This window comes from Bubalus bubalis, chromosome 13 (assembly GCF_019923935.1).
Source record: "Bubalus bubalis isolate 160015118507 breed Murrah chromosome 13, NDDB_SH_1, whole genome shotgun sequence".
Lineage (NCBI taxonomy): Eukaryota > Metazoa > Chordata > Mammalia > Artiodactyla > Bovidae > Bubalus > Bubalus bubalis.
In genome coordinates, this window is record NC_059169.1 from 19,674,168 (window position 1) to 19,701,110 (window position 26,943).

The window sequence follows — 26,943 nt, forward strand, 5'->3', positions numbered from 1 at the left end:
GTCAGGACTTCAACCAAGATACCGAGTTTCAAATTCAAGGTAAACCTACACAAGGGTCTAACTATTAATTCTAGTAAGAATCCATGAAGCAATGTAAAACAACTGAGTTATATATACTCAGATGTGAAATAAATCATTTGTAAATTTTAGTCTTTATTAAGTATTTCCAAAGCGACAGATTAATTAATAAGCAAAAACCAATAGTCTTTCCATGGAAGTCCTATGTTGGTACTGAAAACTTCACTTCTAATGTGCCTTCAGGAGAATGTAATGGCACCCCACTCCACTACTCTTGCCTGGAAAATCCCATGAACGGAGGAGCCTGGTGGGCTGCAGTCCATGGGGTTGCTAAGAGTCAGACACGATTGAGCGACTTCACTTTCACTTTTCACTTTCATGCACTGGAGAAGGAAATGGCAACCCACTCCGGTGTTCTTGCCTGGAGAATTCCAGGGACGGGGGAGCCTGATGGGCTGTTGTCTATGGGGTCACACAGAGTCGGACACGAGTCAAGTGACTTAGCAGAAGCAGCAGCAATGTGCCCTCAACACACAATGGAGGAAAAAGGACTGGCATCCAGTTACTAGGTTACCAAGTCCTACTCTCTGATTTAAAATTTTTACATTGCCCTGCTTATCCCTGGGGTCGGCATCCATCAACTGCAAGTCATGGGGAAATCTGTCATCTATCCCTCTCTCCCTAAAGCATGGACCCCACTCTCCTCCACACACTGGAAGCACCTGCTGTATTTTCCTATCCTGACCTCATCATGATGTAAGATTTCTCTATGATGGATCTTCTGTGGAGGGAAGAGAAGGGAGGGAGGAACACCAGAGCAGAGGGAGTTGAGTCTCGCACAAAGGCTTTCCTGGGCTCCCTTTCCTGATCCCTTCAGGGTTCCTGGAAAGAAAAAATGATATAAAACACGTGCAAACTCACTGTTAGAACAAGTGCCTGCTGATTTCTGTGTCCACTGAGCTGAGCGGATTGTCCAGGAGGTAGATGTCTGCGTCCTGATACACGGCTCTAGAAAATGTGGAGAGACGTCAGGAAAGGACACTTCACACTCCCTGGGTCTCATCTCTGAATCATAATGGTGTCCGACAACACCAGGTTCCTTCTACAAGCCCAGGGAAAGGGCCAAGACCCTGCTTCACACAGGCCCACCCAGTGAGCGGGGTCTGCTCACGTCCACTAGGAGCCGCGGAGGAGGAGGGGCAGGATGGCAACTGAAACCCCATTTACCTGGCGAGGCTGACCCGGGCTTTCTGTCCTTCACTCAGTGGGGTTCCTCCATCTCCTGTCACAGTTAGATCTCTTTCCTTCAAATTCTGAAAATCCTGTGTGGAGATAGAAAACGGAAAAAAGAAAAACGTTTAAAATGTGTTCTCCTGCCATCCTAACCTTTTAGCATCAGTTCTTCATACAAGTGTTTAATCAACAGCAATGTGCTTATTTCATAGTGACTAAATTGGAACCAGGAAAATTAAACTCTCAGAGCTTTTCACTTGTTTTCATTCTGTATTTTTTCAAAGCATTTATGCACTTTACCACTTTAACACATATTTATTGAGGGTTAACTATACACCAGGCACCGTTCTGGGCACAATGAATTCTGCCACGAGGAAACAGAGCTCTTAGAATTTCTTTCCATGCTGGGAGATAGGTGATATGGAAAATTAACCTGAGCACAGGACTGAGGACAAGAAGGAAAAGGAAGCCGACTCAGGGGGATGGACAGTGAAGGAGGGAAGTGAGTCCACACTGGGGTGTGAGGGCTGTGCTCAGAGAGGATGTGAGCAGATCTGGGGGTGGGGAGGGGCTCAGGCAGACCTGGAGAGGCTACTCCTCTCAGAGGGAGGGACTAGTGCAGGGGCTATGGGGAGATGCCCAAGGGGTTCAGGACAAGGAGGCAGGAGAGCAGAGTGAGAATGAGGGGGTGAGGGTGGAGACAGAGCAGGAGGAGCCTGGGGGCACTCCAGTAAGAGGAGGAGGGGGAGGGGAGGACTGACATGGTCTGAGGTTTACAAGGAAACTCCTGTACTTTGCAGAAACCAGGCAGTAAGTGGGGAAGGGTAAAGGCAGGCACAAGTGAGGACATTACTGGAATAAGCTAGAAAACAGTGGGAATGGAGAGACGGGGTTACACTCCAGACACATTTGGAAGGCAGAGTTGTAAGACCTGCTGACAGGATGGGTGTGGGCTGTAAAAAGAAGAGGAGACTGTGGTGTCTGGAGTGAAGAAGGGGAAGGACAGGGTCTCCATTTACTGAGCTGGGGAAGATGGTGGAGGCAGGTTTAGGAGACATCACTTGTGGACAAGCTGAGACAAGCTCTCGGTGACCTCACACTGCAGCTGGACATGCAGGTGCAAAGATCTGTGCTAGAGACACAGGTGTGAGAGCTGGAAGCCCAGGAGGTGAAGGTACAGGACTTGTTTTATCTCAAGTTACCAGTTTTCCTGATCTTGGTCTCTGCTTCTCACTTTCAGAGAAGGGATAACACCTCGCCAATGTCTTCACAGTGATAATTAAGGCAAGTCATAGAGTGACAGACAAGGTCTGTAGAGAAATGGGAGCAGAAAGAGCAGGCTGGGCAGGAAAACCAAAAGGAAAGAAACAACGTGCTTGAGGGACACCAAGCAGATCAGCTGGACTAAGTAGATGCTTGTCTGTGAAAGCAGGAAAAACTCAAAGTTAAGAAGGATATGAAGCTTTGACTTGAGGATCTGGGAATCTACCATAAGCTATATTTGAATATTATTTAAGAAGTAAATGGACAAATCAGTCTATTTTCCCCAGAGAATCTGGGGAAATTAAAAAAACAATGACAACAATATCCCCCAATAACAAGATAACAATCAGGTTTTGTTACACAATTATTATGTTAGAAATCTTTGAATTATCTACTAAACCCCTCAGGCATCAACCTAAGATACACAGCAGTACCTTTCTGCACATGACGTGCTCCCTCTGTCTCTACTTTAGCAAATTTGGGGAGAAAGTGGGTAGCACACTGGAGTCTGCATGAGAAACAAGTCCTTTGATCTCCCTAAGTCTCACATTCCTCTTCTACAGAATGTGCTACAAAAACAAGAGTCACTAAACTCAAAAGTGAGAACACCCTCTATAAATGGAAAAAGGACTGGAATTGATTGTAACTTGCTACTGGTGGCTGATGCCTATTTTCCCATCAAACCAACAGTGGGACCACATTCACAGTGTGGGTCATAACATGCAAAGCATCTGACCATAAAGAGAAGAAAGAGTGTCCATCGTAACCCTCCCTCCCTGACAGGCACACAGATACACAGGGTCCCTGCTCACTCAAAGCTTAAGTAGGTTATATCCAATGAAAGGCAGCAACTGATCTGTCATGGAAATTCATCATTCTTTCATCATCTTTCTTTGTTGAGTTCAGAAGTTATTACCATCTCTTGATTTGGTTTTCATAACAACAATGAGCCACTTTAAACAGGTCCCCAGCCCTACATACACACACACACACACACACGTATTGGCCTCTGTTTCACTGTTGAAGCCCTTGAAAACTGCTCCACTTAACTTGAGGAGCCTGATAGGCTGCAGTCCATGGGGTCGTGAAGAGTCGGACATGACTGAGCGACTTCACTTTCACTTTTCACTTTCCTGCATTGGAGAAGGAAATGGCAACCCACTCCAGTGTTCTTGCCTGCAGAATCCCACCAGGGGGAGCCTGGTGGGCTGCCGTCTATGGGGTCCCACAGTCAGACATGACTGAAGTGACTTAGCAGCAGTAGCTTTTATACTTTGATTCTACATTGTTGCATTTTGCTTAACAAAATAGTAACACGTCATAGCACAGCAACCTTAACCATGTTCTAGAAAAAGCACCTAAATCCACACATTCACTTAGCACAGTTAGGGCACAAGAAACAGGCTCTCTCTGAGTTTGGTAGCAAGACTGTGACTGTGTTGTTGACTCTGAACATTATTTATGGACCAGCCCCAAATGGGAAAACCATTTCACAGGATTTGCAACAAAATCCAAGTCAGGCTAAATTCCTAGCCACCATTTTCCAATTAGGTTAAAGGGAAAAGCCTGACTTGCGTATAGACTACAATTCCCCCAACTGACAGGTGTTCTTATTCATGTTATTTTCCTTTAAGTTTCCCCAATTCTCACTGAACAGCAGACACACACACTAGAGGCAAACTAGGAAATGGCAAAGCAGATCTGATGCCATCCATCCAGAAGCACATCAAGGGCCCTTCAGCGATGGTGGAGACTTACAGTAGAAGCACCATGGAGCAGACTGCTGAAATGGTAAATGTGGGTCCGGACTTGAGGCCCTGGCAGAGGAGGGCTGGACTCTAGAGTCAAGCAGCAGGAGCCCTGCTTCCTTCACAGCTTTTCTTCCATGTGGAATCACCCCTCCTCTCACAGCCTGTCAATATCCTGCCCATTTTCCCAGGCTCATCCCAAGTATACTCTCGCATGAAACCATCTTGGATTCATCTCTACCTGCTGGGTTCCTAAGGCTCTGTTTACATCTCTCATCTCTCATGAAAGACTGTCTTATTCTGCTCCATCATTTGTACACTTGTATATGACTTCTCTCAGGTAATGGGGGGTAAGATCTGTGCACCAAGCTCTGTGCTGGACCCTGATGCTGATTATCTCTAATCCTCACAACAAGCTCACAGGAAGCACTGGCCCCATTTCACAGATGAGGAAACTGAGACTAAGTGAGGTTGTATCACTGGTCTGAGGATGGTCAGCTGTTAAACAGAAGAGCTGGAATCTGAACCAGATCATGTCCTTTTGAACCACTTCATAGCCTATTGTTCTTTCACATCACATGGCCCAGGGGGTGACCGAAGATTATATCTGAAATGAAGGCAACACTAAAATAACTCAAATCTCAAAGGCCTCTATACCTAGACACAGAAGGATCTTATTATCTATGATTGTCAAGGCAACCTGAAAAGAAAATGTCCAAGTCGCCAGGAATGTGTAAATATGAGATGAAAGTATAAACTTACAGGCATCCAAGAGGGCTTTGTAAGGTCAAGCAATATATATGGGAAAATATCAAACTAGAATTTATCAACATGATACCTGTAACTAGGCAATGCCTAAAACTTTTTAAAATCATTAAAAGATTTTTTTAAAAACTTGTTTTAAAAAATTAAGTTTTTAAAAGTGGTTAATGATAATATAAAATGTTACATACTATATTGCTTATGGTAACAGAATATGTTTATTGATGATTTATGTGGCATCTGGCCCCATTCAGTTCAATTAAGTCACTCAGTTATGTCTGACTCTCTGAGACCCCATAAATAACACGCCAGGCCTCCCTGTCGATCACCAACTCCCGGGGTTCACTCAAACTCATGTCCATCAAGTCGGTGATGCCATCCAGCCATCTCATCCTCTGTCGTCCCCTTCTCCTCCTGCCCCCAATCCCTCCCAGCATCAGAGTCTTTTCCAATGAGTTAACTCTTCACATGAGGTGGCCAAAGTATTGGGAGTTTCAGCTTTAGCATCAGTCCTTCCAATGAACACCCAGGACTGATCTCCTTTAGAACGGACTGTTTTGATCTCCTTGCAGTCCAAGGGACTCTCAAGAGTCTTCTCCAACACCACAGTTCAAAAGCATCAATTCTTCAGCACTCAGCTATCTTCACAGTTACTTCCTGGCAAATAGATGGGGAAAAGGTAGAAACAGTGACCGATTTTATTTTCTTGGGCTCAGAAATCACAGCAGACATTGACTGAAGCCATGAAATTAAAAGATGCTTGCTCCTTGGAAGAAAAGCTGTTACAAACCTAAACAGTATATTAAAAAGCAGAGACATCACTTTGCCAACAAAGGTCCATATAGTCAAAGCTATGGTTTGTGCATTAGTCATGTATGGATGTGAGAGTTGGACCACAAAGAAGTCAGAGTGCCAAAGAATTGATACTTTTGAATTGTGGTGCTGGAGAAGACTCTTGAGAGTCCCGTGGACTGCAAGGAGATCAAACCAGTGCATACTTAAAGGAAATCAACCCTAAATGTTCATTGGAAGGACTGATGCTAAAGCTGAATTTCCAATACTTTGGCTAACTGATACAAGTGCCAACTCATTGAAGAAGACCCTGACACTGGGAAAGATGTAGGGCAGGAGGAGAAGGGGACAACAGAGGATTAGATGGTTCAATGGCATCACCAACTCCATGGACATGAGTTTGAGCAAGCTCCAGTAGATGGTGAAGGACAGGGAGGCCTGGCCTGCTGCAGTCCATGGAGTCGAAAAGAGCTGGACAGGACTTCATGACTGAACAACAACAACAATGGAATGCTTACAGATGAACTTATCTGAGATCAAGGATCTGCTTTGGAATACCGGGCGATGGGGCGGGGTGTTGGGTGGAGGGGTGGCACAGAGCAGGGGTAAAGACCCAGCAAGACTGGCCACCAGCTGACCCCAGCTGAACCTGGGGGTGCAAACATGAGGGTTCATTACATGGCACTCTCTATTCTTCAAATTTTTGTTAACTGTCCATTAAAAAAAGAATCTAAAAGTGAATGATACTTCACCAAATGAAACAAAGGCATTCTGTGACCATCATTATCACACCAGAATTAAAACAGCAACATATATGACTGCATACTTACCCAGAAGTCCAGCATAAAGCAACAAATAAGACCTTTCAGATTCAAAAAAAAAAGAACTTTTAACAAACCTTAGAGCTTAAATCAATGTTATCATTATTTGAAATTCGACTACATGCAACTCAAGAGTCATTACTCACCTCTTCCAAAGCACAGGCCTTTATTACTTCATATTGTTCTTCTTCATATTTCTTCCCAAATAAAATGTTACTCTTCACAGTTCCTGGAAACACCCAGGGCTGCTGAGAAACATATGCGATCCTCCCAAGCACGCTGACCTTCCCCTGGATTGGGGGCAGCTCCCCCAGCACAGCTCTTAACAGTGAGGACTGAAACAGACAGCAACACACACACGTGAACACGGTGCACTCAGGACAGAACACAACCCACAGCACAGCCGACCCCACCCTGGTGCTTGATACACGATATCAGAAGAGTATGAAGTACAGCTTTGGATACTGCAGGGAAAAAAACGGAAAAGAGCATTATTGGTCACTGTAAACTAAAGGTTGATAAGCAATATTAACACAATAACAATCTACTCTGCCTGAGTTCCCTCAGATGAAATGCTCTACTCAGCAAAGACTAAGAATGTTTAACATCCTTCTCTAGCAGAGCAGACAAGCAGGATGTGTATTTTCTGTATCTGATGTTTAATGCAGTTGTTCCTGCATCTGGGTATCTTTTACTTGACAAATACTTGTTTTTAAAAAGCTATGTGGGGCTTCCCTGGTGATCCAGTGGTTAAGAATCCACCTTCCAGGATGGGAGGAAGGGATAATTAGGAGTGCAGGATGGACAGGTAGGTACACACTGCTGTATTTAAAATGTATCACCAGCAAGGACCTACTGCACAGCTCATGGCACTCCATTCACTGTTACATGGCAGCCTGGATGGGAGGGGATTTGGGGGAGGATGGATGCATGTGTATGGATGGCTGACATACACCCTTCACTGTTCACCTGAAACTATCACAACATTGTTAACTGGCTACACCCCAGTACAAAAGGAAATGCTAAAAAATCAATAATTATATCCAGATAACAAACACTGAAAAAAAGAAGAATCCACCTTCCAATGCCAGAGACTCTGGTTAGATCCCTGGTCCCCTGGTGGGAGAATTAATATCCCACATGCCCAGGGCAACTGAGCCCACATGCCACAATTAGAGATGCTATGCACTGCAACAAAGACCCAATGCAACCAAATACATAAATAAGTATATTTAAAAAATTGATAACTATGTGTGAAGAATATATCCAAAGATTATTATTTAAAAGAACTCTGAGGTTGATGTATTTGAAGATATGAAGTCCATCATGCCCAGGGAATTCAAATCCTGGGCTCTGTGACAACCTAGGAGGGTAGGATGGGATGAGAGGTGGGAAAGAGGTTCAAGAGAGAGGAAACATATGTATACCTATGGCTGATTCATGCTGACGTATGGCAGAAACCAACACAATATTGTAAAGCGATTATCCTCCAATTAAAAATAAATTTTTAAAAAACTCCTTCACGGAGGAAATCATCACCCTCTCGTGTGCACACCCCACATTTAGGTTTCTGTATTTTGTGGTACAAAACACAGGACACTAAGTGCACACGTACATGTCCTTCACATCTCTTGTAACACAGAGAAATGACATGCCTATGTCCACACCATCAGAGCACTCACCACACTGGGCTGAAATAGTCTGCCTGCATATCTGTCTTGCCCCAGAACCTGGTTGCCTCTGGAGGACAGAGGTGTCAAGATCTGGCTCATGTCTATATCTTTAGCTCCAGCACGTGGTTGCACATTCCCTAATGTGCACTGATGGGACCAAGTCAAGTCACATGAAGAAATGCTCAGAGCTTCCTGGAAGAGCCTTCACCACTTCCAGACTTCCTGGAGGGGCCACTGTGACAAAAAGTCCCCACTGTCTCCATCCATCCTGAACAGCTGCCACATAAATAATCTCCTTCACTGAGATGTCCAAACTCCCCAAGAGCAGTTCCCAACTATGTCACATGAAGCATCAAGAAGGAAAACACAATGTGCTTTTATCCTGATGTATTTGGACATGAAACCTTTTTGCAAAACTAATGTACCTAGAGAAACACCTTTCTAGATATACCCAATTCTAGCTCAAACTGAGTCACACTCAGCTCTGGGCTCCACTCTGAGGTCTGAACAGGGGCTGTGGCATTGCATCAGGCTGACAAAAGGCATCACAACTTACCGTTCCTGCGCCCACAGGTCCGACCACAGCTAACAGTTCACCGGGTCTGACAGTAAAGGAAAGGCCTTGGAGGGTTGGGGTCTCTGATTCCTGCAAATTAAAGTTTATAAAAATGTACCCATTTCAATAAAGTAATACACATTACTTTAAAAAGTAGAAAAAATAATGTAATAGTCACTGATATCCTGACATTAACTCACATTTTTCTCCTTCCTATTTTAAGATACTGTGTCCCGAAGGCCTTTTCATCCAATCCTACGTCTTAGGGGGTTTGAAGTAGTTTTTTTTGTTGTTGTTGTTTGTTTGTTTAATTTTTTAACTTTACAATATTGTATTGGTTTTGCCATATATCAACATGAATCCACCACAGGTATACACATGTTCCCCATCCTGAACCCTCCTCCCTCCTCCCTCCCCGTACCATCCCTCTGGGTCGTCCCAGTGCACCAGCCCCAAGCATCCAGTATCATGCATCTAAGTTGCCTTTAGGAAGCCTCTTTCTTTTACCAGATTTACATACGGATTCAGCTCTAGACACCCACAGAATTTAGTAGCAGAGATGACAAGGCATCTTCCTGAAATGCAAACTGAATGATGCACACTACTTTATTAAAATAATGTACTTAATACAATATCCAGTGTGGAATGTTTTTAATCATTTATAAGTTTTCATCAGGACCCTTGGTTTTAACTGTCTCATTAATCTCCACAAAGCGGCAGCATAAGTACCTGGCATGCCTGGCCTTTTACTAAATAAATAAATTGAAAGTGAAAGTCGCTCAGTCGTGTCCAACTCTTTGCAATCCCATGGACTATTAAGTCCATGGAATTCTCCAGGCCAGAATACTGGAGTGGATAGCCTTTTCCTTCTCTAGGGGATCTTCCCAACCCAGGGATCAAACCCAGATCTCCCACATTGCAGGAGGATTCTTTACCAACTGAGCCACAAGGGAAGCCCAAGAATACCAGACAGGTAGCCTATTCCTTCTACAGGGGATCTTCTCAACCCAGGAATCAAACTGGGGTCTCCTGTATTGCAAATGGATTCTTTACCAACTGAGCTATAAGGGGAGCCCTAAATAATTTGAAAGCTCCACTAATCTCTCCATTTTCATTTGATAGAACAAACCTCAGTAATGCTCAATAAGCAAACAGGCACTTTATATTAAGAAGTCACTCTTGGTAAATTAACTCTTATAAGAAATCTTCAAAGCTCTAAAGAGAGCTTTAATTCAACACCAACAACAAAACAATGGGTAATAAAGAAATTAATTATGACACGATGGGTCAGAGTGATAAAGCCTCAATTTTATACATGATACATGCATTATGTGTCCTGGCTAAACAGGGCAATAAAGTACTTCTACTGTAAGAAAAATATAAAGCATGAAGGTATATGTGACAACACATAATCCAACTCAAGGGTGAAAGACAAAGTACTCCTCATGCTGATCACAGGTCACATTCCAGAGAGACCTAGGGTATCTGCGTGTCTTTACATATCCTGAGTGTTAAGAAAATAGTAACTGCTATGACAAAAAAAAAAAAAAAAAAGGTTTCATGCTATTAAGTAAAACACCCAAAAGACTAAAGGCATAGAGTCTGGATTAAAAGCCTGGAATAATCATCAAATTGAAATTTTTTTCTAGAATAAACTGAACTGATTAAACAACATTCACATACTAAAAAAATGACAATGATTTTTCATCACCAAAAAAACTAGTTTCAGATTTTAGGAATGAATGATCTACCAAAAGAAGCTACATTTTCATATGCAAGAAACATTTTTTAAGCCTTTTAAGCTTCTCCACTTTCCCCCTCAGTCAGTCTCTCCCATCAAGAAGCTTCCATAAGCCTCTTATCCATCTTCATCAGAGGGCAGACAGACCGAAAACCACAATCACAGAAAACTAACCAATCTGATCACATGGACCACAGCTTTGTCTAACTCAATGAAACTATGAGCCATGCCATGTAGGGCCACCCAAGACAAACGGGTCATGGTGGAGAGTTCTGACAAAATGTGGTCCACTGGAGAAGGGAATGGCAAACTACTTCAGTATTCTTGCCTTGAGAACCCCATAAACAGTATTGAATGGCAGAAAGATAATACACTGAAAGATGAACTCCCCAGGTCAGTAGGTGCCCAATGTACTACTGGAGATCAGTGGAGAAATAACTCCATAAAGAATGAAGAGAGGTAGCCAAAGCAAAAACAACACCCAGCTGTGGATGTGAGTAGTGACAGAAGCCAAGTCCAATGCTGTAAAGACCAATATTGTAGATGAACCTGGAATGTTAGGTCCATGAATCAAGGCAAATTGGAAATGGTCAAACAAGAGATGGCAAGAGTGAACATTGACATTTAAGGAATCAGCAAAATAAAATGACTGGAATGGGTGAATTTAACTCAGATGACCATTGTATCTACTACTGTGGGCAAGAATCCCTTAGAAGAAATGGAGTAGCCATCGTAGTCAACAAAAGAGTCCAAAATGCAGTACTTGGATGCAATCTCAAAAATGACAGAATGATCTCTGTTCGTTTCCAAGGCAAACCATTCAATATCACAGTAATCCAAGCCTATGCCCCAACCAGTAATGCTGAAGAAGCTGAAGTTGAATGGTTCTATGAAGACCTACAAGACCTTCTAGAAAGTGAAGTGAAGTCACACGGTTGTCTGACTCTTTGCAATCCTGTGGACTGTAGCCTACCAGGCTCCACCGTCCATAAGATTTTCCAGGCAAGAATACTGGAGTGGGTTGCCATTTCCTTCCCCAGGATATCTTCCCAACCTGGTATCGAACCCAGGTCTTCCACATTGTAGGAAGATGTCTTACTGTCTGAGCTACCAGAACTAACACACAAAAAAAGATGTCCTTTTCATTATAGGGGACTGGAATGCAAAAGTAGGAAGTCAAGAAACACCTAGACTAACAGGCAAATTTGGCCTTTGGAGTACAGAATGAAGCAGGGCAAAGGACATTAGAGTTTTGCCAAGAGAACACACTGGTCATAGCAAACACCTTCTTCCAACAACACAAGAGAAGACTCTACACATGGACATCACCAGATGGTCACTACCAAAATCAGATTGATTATATTCTTTGCAACCAAAGATGGAGAAGCTCTATACAGTCAGCAAAAAAAAGACTGTGGGAGCTGACTGTGGCTCAGATCATGAACTCCCTATTGCCAAAATCAGACTTAAATTGAAGAAAGTAGGGGAAACCAGTAAACCATTCAGGTATGACCTAAATCAAGTCCATTACGATTATACAGTGGAAGTGAGAAACAGATTCAAGGGACTAGATCTGATAGACAGACTGCTGGATGAACTATGGACAGAGGTTCATGACATTGTACAGGAGACAGGGAGCAAGACCATCCCCAAGAAAAAGAAATGCAAAAAAGCAAAATGGCTGTCTGAGGAGGCCTTACATTACAGCTGAGAAAAGAAGAGAATATTTCATGCAAAGATGGGCAATGAAGGACAGAAATGGTATGGACCTAACAGAAGGAGAAGACATTAAAAAGAAGTGGCAAGAATACACAGAAGAACTGTACAAAAAAGATTGTCACCATCCAGAAAATCACGATGGTGTGATCACTCACCTAGAGCCAGACATCCTGGAATGTGAAGTCAAGTGGGCCGTAAGAAGCATCACTACAAACAAAGAGAGTGGAGGTGATGTAATTCCAGCTGAATTATTCCAAATCCTAAAAGATAATGCTGTGAAAGTGCTACACTCAATATACCAGCAAATTTGGAAATATCAGCAGTGGCCATAGGACTGGAAAATGTCAGTTTTCATTCCAATTCCAAAGAAAGGCAATGCCAAAGAATATTCAAACTACTACACAATTGCACTCATCTCACACGCTAGTAAAATAATGCTCAAAATTCTCCAAGCCAGGCTTCAGCAATATGTGAACCATGAAATTCAAGATGTTCAAGTTGAATTTAGAAAAGGCAGAGGAACCAGAGATCAAATTGTCAACATCCATTGGGTTATCAAAAAAGTCAAAGAGTTCCAGAAAAACATCTACTTCTGCTTTATTGACTATGCCAAAGCCTTTGACTGTGTGGATCACAATAAACTGTGGAAAATTCTTTAAGCAGTGGGAATACCAGACCACCTGACCTACCTCTTAAGAAATCTGTATACAGATCAAGAAGCAACAGATAAAACTGGACATGGAAGAACAGACTGGTTCCAAATAGGAAAAGGAGTACGTCAAGGCTGTATGTTGTCACCAAGTTATTTAACATATGCAGAGTACATCATGAGAAATGCCGGGATGGATGAAGCACAAGCTAGAATCAAGATTGCCGGGAGAAATATCAATAACCTCACATATGCAGATGACACCAGCCTTATGACAGAAAGCAAAGAACTAAAGAGCCTCTTGACGGAAGTGAAAGAGGAGAGTGAAAAAGTTGGCTTAAAGCTCAACATTCAGAAAACTAAGATCAAGGACTCTGGTCCCATCTCTTCATGGCAAATAGATGGGGAAACAGTGGAAACAGTGTCAGACTTTATTTTGGTGGGCTCCAAAATCATTGCAGATGGTGACTGCAACCATGAAATTAAAGGACGCTTGCTCCTTGGAAGAAAAACTATGATCAACCTAGACAGCATATTGAATAGCAGAGACATCACTTTGTCAACAAAGTTCCATCTAGTCAAGGCGATGGTTTTTCCAGTAGTCATGTATAGATGTGAGAGTTGGACTATAAAGAAAGCTGAGTACTGAAGAATTGATGCTTTTGAACTGTAGTGTTGGAGAAGACTCTTGAGAGTCCCTTGGACTGCAAGGAGATCCAACCAGTCCATCCCAAAGGAGATCAGTCCTGAGTGTTCATTGGAAGGACTGATGCTAAAGCTGAAACTCCAACACTTTGGCCACCTGATGTGAAGAACTGACTCATTTGAAAAGACCTTAACGTTGGGAGAGATCAAGGGCAAGAGGAGAAGGGGACACCAGAGGATGAGATGGTTGGATGGTATCACCGACTTAATGGACATGAGTTTGGGTGAACTCCAGGAGTTGGTGATGGACAGGGAGGCCTGGTGTGCTGCAGTCCCTGGGGTCACAAAGAGTCCGACACGACTGAGTGACTGAACTGAACTGAACTCCTTTCTTCCTGCCTGACACTTGGGATTCCTATTTTAGTACTTTTCAATCAGTTATGACAGCAAAATAGTGAACCACCTACAAACACCAGCTTCCTATCACAGCCCCTCAGTCTGTCAAGGACAGAGTTCCCTCTGCATTCAGGCTTCAGGATCACGCACTGCTCTGGGGTGACCAGAAGGTGGCAGCACTCGACAGCTCATGGCTGCTGGGTCCCTCCCCCACTGGTTATCTAGGCTCAGGGAACACTGACTAACAAGGATCATAATCTAAGCCACTACTCTGTGCAGACAAGGTTGAAAACCCTGCCCTGTGACATCTGGAGGCTCCCACAAGACGTTTGTTTCGCTTTTTTTTTTTTTTTTTTTGCTGCTGCTCTGGGTCTTTGTTGGGGTGTGTGGGCTTAGTTGCTCCATAGCATGGGATCTTAGTTATCTCTCATGTGATCTCTCATAGCTTGAGATCTTAGTTCCTCAACCAGGGATGGAACCAGAGGCCCCCATACCGAAAGGTGGATTCTTAATCACTGGACCACCAGAGAAGGCCTTGGAAGCATTTATTTTAAAACTTAAAGATCGAGACCAAGTCTCATCATTTCATGAATGAGACCTGGGTCCCTGAGACCTTCCCCACCTGCCCACCTGGCTGTCTAGGAGAGCAGGTTACAGAGCTCACATCTGTCTCCTGCCTCCCAGCCCAGCAGGGGCTTCATTCAGACTCAGCTTCTGTCCAAAACCCCAATGTCTTCCCCTTCCCCTCCGAAGGCTCCCTTACCCATGACCTAACCTGACAGCCCTAATGACTAATGACCCCAGCAAGGGACACAGTCCTTCTATAGGAAAGGCCAGGACAACAGAACAGGGTATTCTGAACTACAGTGCAATTTACACAGAAGTCGGTGACCATGTTATTAAGATCTTGAAAGAACAAGATAGTTCATTTTAAAATGCTGCATCAGTTCATTTCAGTTCAGTCGCTCAGTCATGTCCGACTCTTTGTGACCCCATGAATTGCAGTACACCAGGCCTCCCTGTCCATCACCAACTCCCGGAGTTCACTCAGACTCACGTCCATCGAGTCAGTGATGCCATCCAGCCATCTCATCCTCTGTCATTCCCTTCTCCTCCTGCCCCCAATCCCTCCCAGCATCAGAATCTTTTCCAATGAGTCAACTCTTCACATGAGGTGGCCAAAGTACTGGAGTTTCAGCTTTAGCATCATTCCTTCCAAAGAAATCCCAGGGCTGATCTCCTTCAGAATGGACTGGTTGGATCTCCCTGCAGTCCAAGGGACTCTCAAGAGTCTTCTCCAACACCACAATTCAAAAGCATCAATTCTTCGGCGCTCAGCCTTCTTCACAGTCCAACCCTCACATCCATACATGACCACAGGAAAAACCATAGCCTTGACTAGATGGAACTTTGTTGGCAAAGTAATGTCTCTGTTTTTCAATATGCTATCTAGGTTGGTCATAACTTTCCTTCCAAGGAGTAAGCGTCTTTTAATTTCATGGCTGCAGTCACCATCTGCAATGATTTTGGAGCCAAAAAAATAAAGTCAGACACTGTTTCCACTGTTTCCCCATCTATTTCCCATGAAGTGATGGGATCAGATGCCATGATCTTAGTTTTCTGAATGTTGAGCTTTAAGCCAACTTTTTCACTCTCCACTTTCACTTTCATCAAGAGGCTTTTTAGTTCCTCTTCACTTTCTGCCATGCATGGTTTGGTACAAAACCAATTCCAATGGACACCCGCACACACTGGTTGGGGAGGGGGGGCGGTGAGGATGCAGGGGACAGAAGGACAGACGCAGCATTGGGCACCCCAGGTCCACTTGAACACCTGCACAGAGGACAAGTTGTTGGGCTCTCCACCTGCTGCTCTGGGCCGCGGGCTGCCTAGCCACATTCTGTGTGATGACCGGCTCAGGGCACCTCCCCGGTTCCTGATGTGACTACAGTTCAGCTTTACTGAGCACCACGATAGCCCCAGTACCACCACTCCTCAGGGACACCTCTCCAGCACCAGAAATCCAGGAAACCACAACAGCTGTGTTTCCTGTTTTGATGCTAAGGCTGCTAATACTACCTCCTTTTGGACTGCATGAAAGGTAATCGCCACTGTTTACATAATTCAGAGTTAGTCACTGCCAGGTGGTAAACACAGAATTCTTTCTGTGCCCGCTGTCACACCATTGCCAACCAATTCGAGAGCTAACACCACAACTCTGCCTTCCCCTCCACAGCTCCCACCACAGCTGCCACATCATGTGTAACTAAAAGCACTAACTCCGAGCTCACAATCCACGCCAAAGTCTGCCTCTGATGCAGCCAGGTTCTTTGGAGGAACTGTCCTTTCTTGGGTGTGTAGGCTGTAATTTTCTTTCTCTATAGATTTGCAAATCTAAAACACAAAACTACCACACTCTATGGGCTTTCCTGGTGACTCAGATGGTAAAGAATCTGCCTGCAATGTGCAAGACCCAGGTTTGATCCCTGGGTAGGGAAGATCCTCTGGAGAAGGGAATGACAACCCATTCCAGTATTCTTACCTGGAGAATTCCATGGACAGAGAAGCCTGAAGGGCTACAATCCTTGGGGTCACAAAAAGTTGGACCCAACTGAGCGACTAACACCAACCCCACCCTCTGAAAATAGATCTGGTGAATTAACAAGGGCTGGAGTGTAACTCACTGAAACCAAAATATCATCTTTCAATATGTCCCACATGGAAGATGCTATTCTGGGATCTTTAATTTTTCAAGGGATCATATAGGAGCATCGCTCTTGAAGAAAAATCAGTTAAATCATTTTGCTCAAGGGGAATATTTTTTTTTTTAAATTTTATTTTATTTTTAAACTTTACATAACTGTATTAGATTTGCCAAATATCAAAATGAATCCGCCACAGGTATACATGTGTTCCCCATCCTGAACCCTCCTCCCTCCTCCCTCCCCATTCCATCCCTCTGGGTCGTCCCAGTGCACCAGCCCCAAGCATCCAGTATCGTGCATCGAACCTGGACTGGCGACTCATTTCATACATGATATTTACATGTTTCAATGCCATTCTCCCAAATCTTCCCACCCTCTCCCTCTCCCACAGAGTCCATAAGACTGTTCTATACATCAGTGTCTCTTTTGCTGTCTCGTACACAGGGTTATTGTTACCATCTTTCTAAATTCCATATATATGCGTTAGTATACTGTATTGGTGTTTTTCTTTCTGGCTTACTTCACTCTGTATAATAGGCTCCAGTTTCATCCACCTCATTAGAACTGATTCAAATGTATTCTTTTTAATGGCTGAATAATACTCCATTGTGTATATGTACCACAGCTTTCTTATCCATTCATCTGCTGATGGACATCTAGGTTGCTTCCATGTCCTGGCTATTATAAACAGTGCTGCGATGAACATTGGGGTACTCGTGTCTCTTTCCCTTCTGGTTTTCTCAGTGTGTATGCCCAGCAGTGGGATTGCTGGATCATAAGGCATGTCTATTTCCAGTTTTTTAAGGAATCTCCACACTGTTCTCCATAGTGGCTGCACTAGTTTGCATTCCCACCAACAGTGTAAGAGGGTTCCCTTTTCTCCACACCCTCTCCAGCATTTATTACTTGTAGACTTTTGGATTGCAGCCATTCTGACTGGCGTGAAATGGTACCTCATAGTGGTTTTGATTTGCATTTCTCTGATAATGAGTGATGTTGAGCATCTTTTCATGTGTTTGTTAGCCATCTTTATGTCTTCTTTGGAGAAATGTCTATTTAGTTCTTTGGCCCATTTTTTGATTGGGTCATTTATTTTTCTGGAGTTGAGCTGTAGGAGTTGCTTGTATATTCTCGAGATTAGTTGTTTGTCAGTTGCTTCATTTGCTATTATCTTCTCCCATTCAAGGGGAATATTTAAAGTACTCTGCATGAATATTTGTGGCTTCTTCTTTTACCTTAAATGGCTGCTGCTGTGGGATTAGATTCTCTCTTCTTTACATGCCAAATGTAACTTTGTAACTGATGGAAAACACTGTCCTGTGCAGACAGCCTCATGACCCTTTTGCAGATGCAGTGAAAGTCACTTAGCAGTCCCTAGGCAAGATTACTCGAGTGGGTTGCCATTCCCTTTTCCAGGGGATTTTCCCAACTTAGGAACCAAACCTGGGTCTCCTGCACTGCAGGCAGATTCATTACCATGGAGCCACCACGGAAGCCCAATATTGTAAAGTAATTAGCCTCCAATTAAATTTTTTTTAAAAACTAGTCATTTTTTTTATTAATTATGATCTTTTTTATTTTATTTTTAAACTTTACATAATTGTATTAGTTTTGCCAAATATCAAAAGGAATCCGCCACAGGTATACATGTGTTCCCCATCCTGAACCCTCCTCCCTCCTCCCTCCCCATTCCATCCCTCTGGGTCGTCCCAGTGCACCAGCCCCAAGCATCCAGTATCGTGCATCGAACCTGGACTGGCGACTCGTTTCATACATGATATTTTACATGTTTCAATGCCATTCTCCCAAATCTTCCCACCCTCTCCCTCTCTCACAGAGTCCATAAGACTGTTCTATACATCAGTGTCTCTTTTGCTGTCTCGTATACAAGGTTATTGTTACCATCTTTCTAAATTCCATATATATGCGTTAGTATACTGTATTGGTGTTTTTCTTTCTGGCTTACTTCACTCTGTATAATAGGCTCCAGTTTCATCCACCTCATTAGAACTGATTCAAATGTATTCTTTTTAATGGCTGAGTAATACTCCATTGTGTATATGTACCACAGCTTTCTTATCCATTCATCTGCTGATGGACATCTAGGTTGCTTCCATGTCCTGGCTATTATAAACAGTGCTGCGATGAACATTGGGGTACACGTGTCTCTTTCCCTTCTGGTTTCCTCAGTGTGTATGCCCAGCAGTGGGATTGCTGGATCATAAGGCAGTTCTATTTCCTGTTTTTTAAGGAATCTCCACACTGTTCTCCATAGTGGCTGTACGAGTTTGCATTCCCACCAACAGTGTAAGAGGGTTCCCTTTTCTCCACACCCTCTCCAGCATTTATTACTTGTAGACTTTTGGATCGCAGCCATTCTGACTGGTGTGAAATGGTACCTCATCGTGATTTTGATTTGCATTTCTGTGATAATGAGTGATGTTGAGCATCTTTTCATGTGTTAAAGCCTAAAAGATGCATTATTTTTATTCAAACTCAGGATATACTTTAGTGACCAGAATTGAGAAGAAGGTGCTAAATGAGCATCAATCAGGTGGATTTTTGGCTATCATTTAAAAAGTGGAATAAATTTAAAAATTTAGTATCCTTAGAGTAAAACTTTGTGCTTGATAACAGTTTTTTCTACATGGAAAAAAAGATGCCATGTTCCAGATTTTAAAAAATGAATGGAAAGGACAAAAAAATAGTAAAGTATAACAGATTATTGTTCATATTTATAAAGCACTTTGTATCACTTAGAAATTAAAGAATAATGCCTTAAAGTCTAGACTTAACCTAAAATGCTGGTGATTTGCTATTTCACATTAAAGAAGGGAGAAGTTGGTCTGAGGATGTAACTGTTGATGTGGGCAATAAAAAAATCTGCTCTAAGATACTACACTGTTAGTATTTAACTGAAAACTTACCTACTTTATTTCAAGCCTGAGTAACTTAAACAATTTATAGGAAGTCAAAAGCCTTCATCTATTGAACCACCCTAAATTTTTATTATGGCTATTAAAAAGTATAAAGTTGATTTAATTATATTTTCCTTCATACTTCAAAAAAGTATCCTAACTGTTGTACCTTAAGATTTCCACTGAGCTTTCTTAAAATGTAGCTTTTATGAGGTAAGAAAGAAGTTGTTTTAGAATCATTTACTCTTTAATGAGACAATCATTTTAAGTTTTGACACAGAAAATGTGAGAAGTATAATTTCAGAAAACATTTTAGTTGATCAGATTACTATCAATTTATAATGATGATTGCCCTAGGTAAATAGATCGTACTTTTTATTTCTTCTCACCCATCTTTTTCTTCTTAGTTTCAGTTCCTGTGGTATGGTAAGCATGCATACTTTCATCTCTTTAGTTTCCTTATGTATCACTAGTTTTTTCAGGTTTAGAGGGATCCTCTTCCCTGCCTTTGACACACAGCATTAGTTCAGGGGTTTAAGTCAGTTTAAAATGAGCTTTTGCTCACTAAGGCTCCAGGTCATTAAGGCTTTTTTGTTTTAGTTTCCTTACCCTACAATGGCTGAATTTAGCACTTGGTTTTCAATATTATATAGTAAGAAATGACAAGTTGCTCTTGACCATTTCTTAAGCCAAAATTCCTTTCATTTAGATAACTAAAGGTTCATAAAATGAAGATTTACTATTTCTTCATTGCTTGCTAGTACAGCTATAGTTGGTTTTACTCGCAAGTTTATACATATCCCTAATGTTTTCAAGTGCCTTAATTGTTTAATATCTCTGGCTTCAAAGGTTTCTGGGAAAAGATATCCTTACCTCACATTTGTGTGTCTCCCTCAGTAGTGACAGTCTAGGTACCACATGAAAAATGTTTTTATGGTGCCATGGCTGTTAGTTTCTAGTGAGTGCTATTAGAGACTAGATTCAGTTGAAAATATTTAGAATTTCCATTCCCTGAAAGTGGTAAAAATTAGCTGCAATAGCATACTTATCATTTACCTAGATAGGAATACCTTTGCTTTGCTTTGCTAAGTCACTTCAGTCATGTCCGACTCTGCAACACTATGGACTGTAGCCCACCAGGCTCTTCTATCCATGGGATTCTCCAGGCAAGAATACCGGAAGGGGTTGCTGTTTCCTTCTCCAAGGAAACCTTGACACACAATAATGTTAACATTGTATCTATTTTTGTGAAAACATAGCTGATGAAGCCTCTCATCTCTGTAATTTTGAATTCTGCTCTAACAGAATCATAATATGCCTTTAGATTTTACAAGAGACTTACAACAGAACTCACAGCCTTTTCCCCTCTTCCTTCAGGAGTTTAGTATCTTGAGTTAGTAATAATGTGTGTGTGTGTGTGTGTGTGTGTTTTAACTCTAGAAGCTATATAGAAACCTTTTCAGATTTTTCATCTGATTTATTCACATGGACTATAGTACAACTAAAATCCCTTATTCTACCTTACAGGCACTTGCTGCACAGGCAGGCTGCTGAATACAGATAATTTTATTTCAGTTAATAACTGCAGAATATATACTGAAGTGATTTAAAATAAATCTACATGTTTGCTGGGAACAAAAGAATTCTGCTAATAAGTTCATACAAAGTACATGTTAGCATTCACATGAAATGTTCTCTATAATGGAATTTTAGTGGTGCTTTCTATAAATGCTTCAAGAGCATTATGACGAGAAACACCAACCAGAAGGTAAATCCACCATATAAAGGTAACAGAAGCTCTCAGGTTAGAGCAGACGCCTTGTGTGAGTTTCCATGGACAGAAGGTACAGGGATGTGGTTTCATGTATGAGGGAACAAACCACTGGTTGTCGGTGGGGATGGCAGCTGCTGAGTCAGAAGCAGGTGAACAGGATGCAGGGCGCACCACAGAGTCACAGGGACAAAATACAGGACAAGTCTACAGTCAGGACACGTGCTCTGTGGTCCCCACTCTGACAGCCCGGCTCCTGGGCTCTGCTCTGGAGAGTGGACCCTCTGGTGGAGGCGCCGCCTCCCTGAGTCCCTCCAGCCCTGGGGGTGGGAGCAGCTTCCTGCCTTTGATAACCCCTGGGTTGTCTCGCACACCACTGTTTGCCCTTACTGCTTTTTTCTCCCTCTTTTATCATCTGCGTAACTAATTCCCTGCATGGAACTCCCTCTCCCACAGTGGGGTTCTGTTTTCCTAACTAATCCTCACTGATACAGGAGGGTGAGCACAGAAGACCACGGAACTGGGGAGCAGCAGGGCATTTCAGTTGGTAAAGGGGCTGCACTGGGTGTGTGATACTGACAACTTCTTGAGACCAGACCCTGTTGTTTTTTTCTGTTTGACTGAACCTAACAAATAAACCAAGTGTTGGAAACCACCAGCTCTCCTAGTCAGCTTCCACACAGCGTAATCCTTTAACTAGGAATCACTGGTGCTCACTATGATCACCTGCTGTCTCCTCCTACCCTGAATGCCACCAAAGTATTCAGAACCATCCAGAAGCTCAGGATGGGGGAGCACCCACTCTACCCCACAGCAAAGATCCAGATCATGGCCTCACTCTGTGTATAATAAACCGGTCTGAAAATCAAGGCAAAAAATATACACTGGTTCCCCAAAGCCTCTTTAAAAACTAGTTGTGTGTTTTTCAGATAACCCATATCACATTGCAGCATTTTGTCTGTCCAATTCTGTAAATGCTAACATTACAATTGTATGGACTTTGAGATCAAAATGTGATAATACTTTGAAAGTTCTCTTGAAAATGGGAGCAAGCACAACATGTCAAACATCTTAGGCTGATTTTATAATTAATCTCCATTAGATACAAACATTAGTCCCTATTTTGAAAAATTTTGCAACATACTTTTAGTAAATGAGCAAGTCACATTTTACACCATGGGTAAAATCTAAAAATTTTCCAATAAATCATAGTCACAGTTGTCTGTTAGCAGTCATGATCTTGGAATGGAAGATCTGTTACTTCATCCCAAAAAGCAATGAAATCTTGCATGTCCACCATCACTTCACCATCTGACGGCAGCTGAGTGCTAACCTGTGGTATTTCATCAAGTAATAAAAAATTCTACAGAAACGAGGGAAAAAACAGATTGTTAAACTGCAGGAAGAAAGCACAAACAAAAACAATTGCTTTCCTGGGATTTGCAAACTTTGAACAGTCTAAATACTGTTTTGCTAAAAAGTATTAGTTCACATCAGAACATATTATGCAATACATGAGACACTGGTTCGATTCCTGGGTCAGGAAGATCTGCTGGAGAAGGGTTAGTCTACCCACTCCAGTATTCTTGGGCTTCCCTTATGGCTCAGCTAATAAAGAATCCACCTGCAATGCAGGAGACCTGGGTTCGATCCCTGGAGAAGAGAAAGGCTACCCATTCCAGTATTCTGGCCTGGAGAATTCCACAGACTGTATAGTCCATAGGGTTTCAAAGAGTCAGACACAACTGACCAACTTTCACTTTCACTCAGAACATATTAAATAATGTATAGAACAAAATATTACATAATTACTATTATTACAGCTCACGGTATATATCAATATAATCATATAATATAGTGTATTTGTTGTTGCTCAGTCACTAACTCATGTCTGACTCTTTGCAATCCCATGGATTGAAGCACTCCAGGATCCCCTGTCCATCACTATCTCCAAGATTTTGCTCAGACTCATTTCCATTGAGTCAGTGATGCTATCCAGCCATCTCATCCTCTTTAGTCCCCTTCTCCTCTTGCCCTCAACCTTTCCCAGCATCAGGGTCTTTTCCAATGAGTTGGCTCTTGGCATTAGGTGGCCAAAGTATTGGAGCTTCAGCATCAGACCTTCCAATGAATACTCAGGGTTGATTTCCTTTAGGATTGGCTGGTTTGATCTCCTTGCAGTCCAAGGTGCTCTCAAGAGTCTTCTCCAACACCACAGTTCAAAAGCATCAAATCTTCCATTCTCAGCCTTCTTTATGGTCCAACACTCACATCCATACATGACTAGTGGAAAAACAATAGCTTTGACCATAGGGAACATTGTTGGTAAAGTAATATCTCTGCTTTTTAATACACTGTCTAGGATTGTCATAGCTTTTCTTCGAAGGAGCAAGGGTCTTCGAATTTCATGGCTGCAATCAGCACTTGCAGTGATTTTGGAGCCCAAAAAAATAAAGTCTGTTTCTGTTTCCATTGTTTCCCCATCTATTGCCATGAAGTAATGGGATGAGATGCCATGATTGTAGTTTTCTGAATGCTGAGGTTTAAGTCAGCTTTTTCACTCTCCTCTTTCACTTTCATCAAGAGGCTCTTTAGTTCCTCTTCACTTTCTGTCATAAGGGTGGTGTCATCTGCATGTCTGAGGTTTTTGATCTCTCCCCCAGCAATCTTGATTCCAGCTTGAGCTTCATCCAGCCCAGCATTTCTCATGATGTACTTTGCATATAAGTTAAAAAAGCAAGGTTACACTATACAGCCTTCATGTACTTCTTTCACAATTTGGAACCAGTCCATTATTCAATGACCAGTTCTAACTGTTGCCTCTTGACTTGCATACAAGTTTGACAGCAGACAAGTAAGGTGGTTTGATATTCCCATCTCTTTCATGATTTTCCACAGTTTGTTGTGATCCACACAGTCGAAGGCTTTAGAGTAGTCAGTGAAGCAGTAGCAGATGTTTTTCTGGAATTCTCTTATTTTTCTATGATCCAATGGATGATAGAAATTTGATCTCTGGTTCCTCTGCCTTTTCTAAATCCAGCTTGCGTCTGGAACTTCTTAGTTCACATAATGGTGGGAATTATAAATGTGAAAAGAAGAGGGCAGCTAGAAAGAGAAGATTAAGCAGTAAATAAAGAGGGGACAGGGATGAAAAGGCAGATGCAAAAGGTGGCTCAGACATCAACAAGCAAAACATCTGTGGAGGAAAGAACTCATTTTTGAACACAGAGAATTAAGTGAATCTGAGGCCAGTCTTCCTGTCCAAGCAGCAGGGAGCTCTCAGCAAGTTCCTCCCCTCCTGGCCCAGAGAGGAACTCTGTACCCTAGGACTGTGCACAGTCACTGCCTGGTCACTGGGGTCAGCACAGGAGATGCACTCTGTTTGCTTCTCCTGCTTTTAGACATTTTAATCACTCTGCAGGCATCACTACCCAAGAGCCCTGTGCTACTGCTACTTATATATACTACTGCCCCTACATGAAAACCAGTCTTACAGTATATGCAACGCACTCTACCTATGAATAGAAGTGGGCACATTCTGGGAAGACTGCCAGCTTTGGCACTGAGAGAGTTAAATATCTCCTAATTGGAACACAGTGACACCAAACAAAAGGGCATTTTACAAAAAATCCACCTACAACCAAAAGCAATTATTTGTCCCCAAACCTTGATTCTTCGTATGCTGATGACGGCCTCTGACACATTCTCAATGGCCATGGGGAAGTAGAGAGTGTTCAAAAACCTCAGAGCCTCAAACAGCATCACCACCACAAACAATTGGCTGGCTGTGATCAGGTTGTCAAGGAGCTCATTGGTGATGAAGATGACAAAAATTATAATTTTGCTGACAGCCAAACATGATGCCAAATTCATTCCCCTAAGGTAGGAAATTCTCAGAATCTTGGAAATTTCCTTCCTGAAAAAGAGAGTAGGAAAGAGGTTTTAAAAGAAGCATCGACATCCAAGGCACGAATTCAAGTCCTCACATGGAGACATTGCACAGTGCACGCCTGGGGCTCCGTCCCAACACCAGCATGCACACTTCATCACCACTTCACTTCCAACTAAATAGCAGCTTCAAGTCACCCTTTTAAACACTCTGGGTCAACTGGACTGGGTTTGAACATTCTTTCAACAAGCATTCATAACCACAAGTCCTGGACCAGGCTCCCCACTAATGACAGAAAGACACAGTCCATCCCCTCCAGGAGCTCATGAATTTGTGGGAGAAGAGAATAAAACACCCCAAAATTGTGAGGCACCAAGACATTAGACAGAGGCAGGCACCATGGCCCCTCTGGAAGCACATGTCCTGGCTAATGTAAACAGTGCTGCAATGAGCATTGAGGTGCATGTGTCTTTTTGAATTCTGGCTTTCTCAGGGCAAATGCCCAGTAGAGGGATGGCTGGGTCATATGGCAGATTTATTCCTAGTTTTCTAAGGAATCTCCAGCCTCTTTCCCATAATAGCTGTGCCAATTTGCACTCCTACCACAGAGCAGGAGGGTACTGTTTGTAGACTTTTTGTTGATGGCCATGCCTACCAGTGTAAGGTGATACTTCATTGTAGTCTTGATTTGTATTTCTCTAAGAAAGAGTGGTGTTGAGAATTTCTTCACGTGTTTATTGGCTATCTGTATGTCTTCAGAAGCATATATAATTTTTCCTTTAAGAAGATGGTAAATGGAACAGCAGGTTAAAATGACATATCCCCTGTTCCACTTAACCCTCCTGCCACATGTGAGGTGTGGAGTTCATAGAATTTAAGTTCATCTTCATTTGAAAACTTGGTAAGCCTTCTAATTTCAGTCAATAAAAATAGGGGGGAAAGTACAAAAATATGGTGTGATATGTATAAAAACGTACCTTCTCAATCTGGTAATAAGGTCTATAAATGACTGTTCCCAAGCATACATTTTTACTGTTCTGATGCCAGTTATGACTTCACTCATGGTCCTGATACTGTCATCTGTGAGAGCTGCAGTCTTACTCCTGAGGGGATAGACGTGAGAGATGAGACTTAATGACCACAGCCCAACTTTCCAGCAGCAGCAGCAGGAGGGGGCAAAGGGAGGGACCAGGGATCAATGATTCCCTACAGCTCTTCTGTGCTGACATCACAGGCAGGTCCTTCTCAAAGTGAAAATGGAGAAAAAGACTTCTAGAAGTCAACCATTAAGCCTAATTCAAGGAGTAACTTGGGAATTCGCAGTACTGGCTGAGGAAGACCCAAAGTAAATCAGGTATAAACTCTCTGCCCAAGGAGGTCACAGCTGGGCAGGGAAGACAGTGTCTGTGCTTTGATAAAATAGGAGAGAAGTTCTGGGAAGCAGAAAAGATGGGACTGTTAATTCTACCAGGAAAGCAGAATAAGAAGAAATTCAGAGACCTGGTAGCACTGGAACAGGGCCTTGAAGGATGAGGAACATCTCTTCACAGCAGACAGGAAAGGAAATTGCAAATAGACAAAAATATCACATGTAAAGTCATAAAAAAAAAAAAAGAGAGAGAGAGAGAAGAGAAATCTCAAGGG

At 42.5% G+C, this 26,943-nt stretch overlaps 2 protein-coding genes across 2 annotated transcripts; both read right to left on the bottom strand.

The window, feature by feature from the left end:
• Window positions 1–941: 941 nt before the first annotated feature.
• Window positions 942–14,911, bottom strand: LOC102410713 (ATP-binding cassette sub-family C member 4-like). Its single transcript, XM_045162486.1, has 5 exons — window positions 14,894–14,911; window positions 8,867–8,956; window positions 6,784–6,972; window positions 1,246–1,340; window positions 942–1,026 (listed from the first exon to the last, which is right to left on the bottom strand). Exons 1-5 carry the CDS (start codon window positions 14,909–14,911, stop codon window positions 942–944), a joined length of 477 nt encoding a protein of 158 aa, XP_045018421.1.
• A 10,066-nt stretch (window positions 14,912–24,977) lies between these two features.
• LOC123464540 (ATP-binding cassette sub-family C member 4-like) lies at window positions 24,978–26,416 on the bottom strand. Its single transcript, XM_045162473.1, has 2 exons — window positions 26,277–26,416; window positions 24,978–25,326 (listed from the first exon to the last, which is right to left on the bottom strand). The coding sequence occupies exons 1-2, from the start codon at window positions 26,360–26,362 to the stop codon at window positions 24,993–24,995; spliced, it is 420 nt and encodes a 139-aa protein (XP_045018408.1). The 5' UTR covers window positions 26,363–26,416; the 3' UTR covers window positions 24,978–24,992.
• Between the last annotated feature and the right edge of the window lie 527 nt (window positions 26,417–26,943).

Coding starts and splice junctions, on each gene's coding strand:
- LOC123464540 (XM_045162473.1), bottom strand. CDS start 26,362: ATGAGTGAAGTCATAACTGGCATCAGAACAGTAAAAATGTATGCTTGG. Junction 25,327..26,276: donor CTTATTACCAGATTGAGAAG/GTACGTTTTTAT, acceptor TCTCTTTTTCAG/GAAGGAAATTTCCAAGATTC.
- LOC102410713 (XM_045162486.1), bottom strand. Junction 6,973..8,866: donor GACCTGTGGGCGCAGGAACG/GTAAGTTGTGAT, acceptor TGTCTGTTTCAG/TCCTCACTGTTAAGAGCTGT. Junction 1,341..6,783: donor AGGCCTGTGCTTTGGAAGAG/GTGAGTAATGAC, acceptor ATCTCCACACAG/GATTTTCAGAATTTGAAGGA.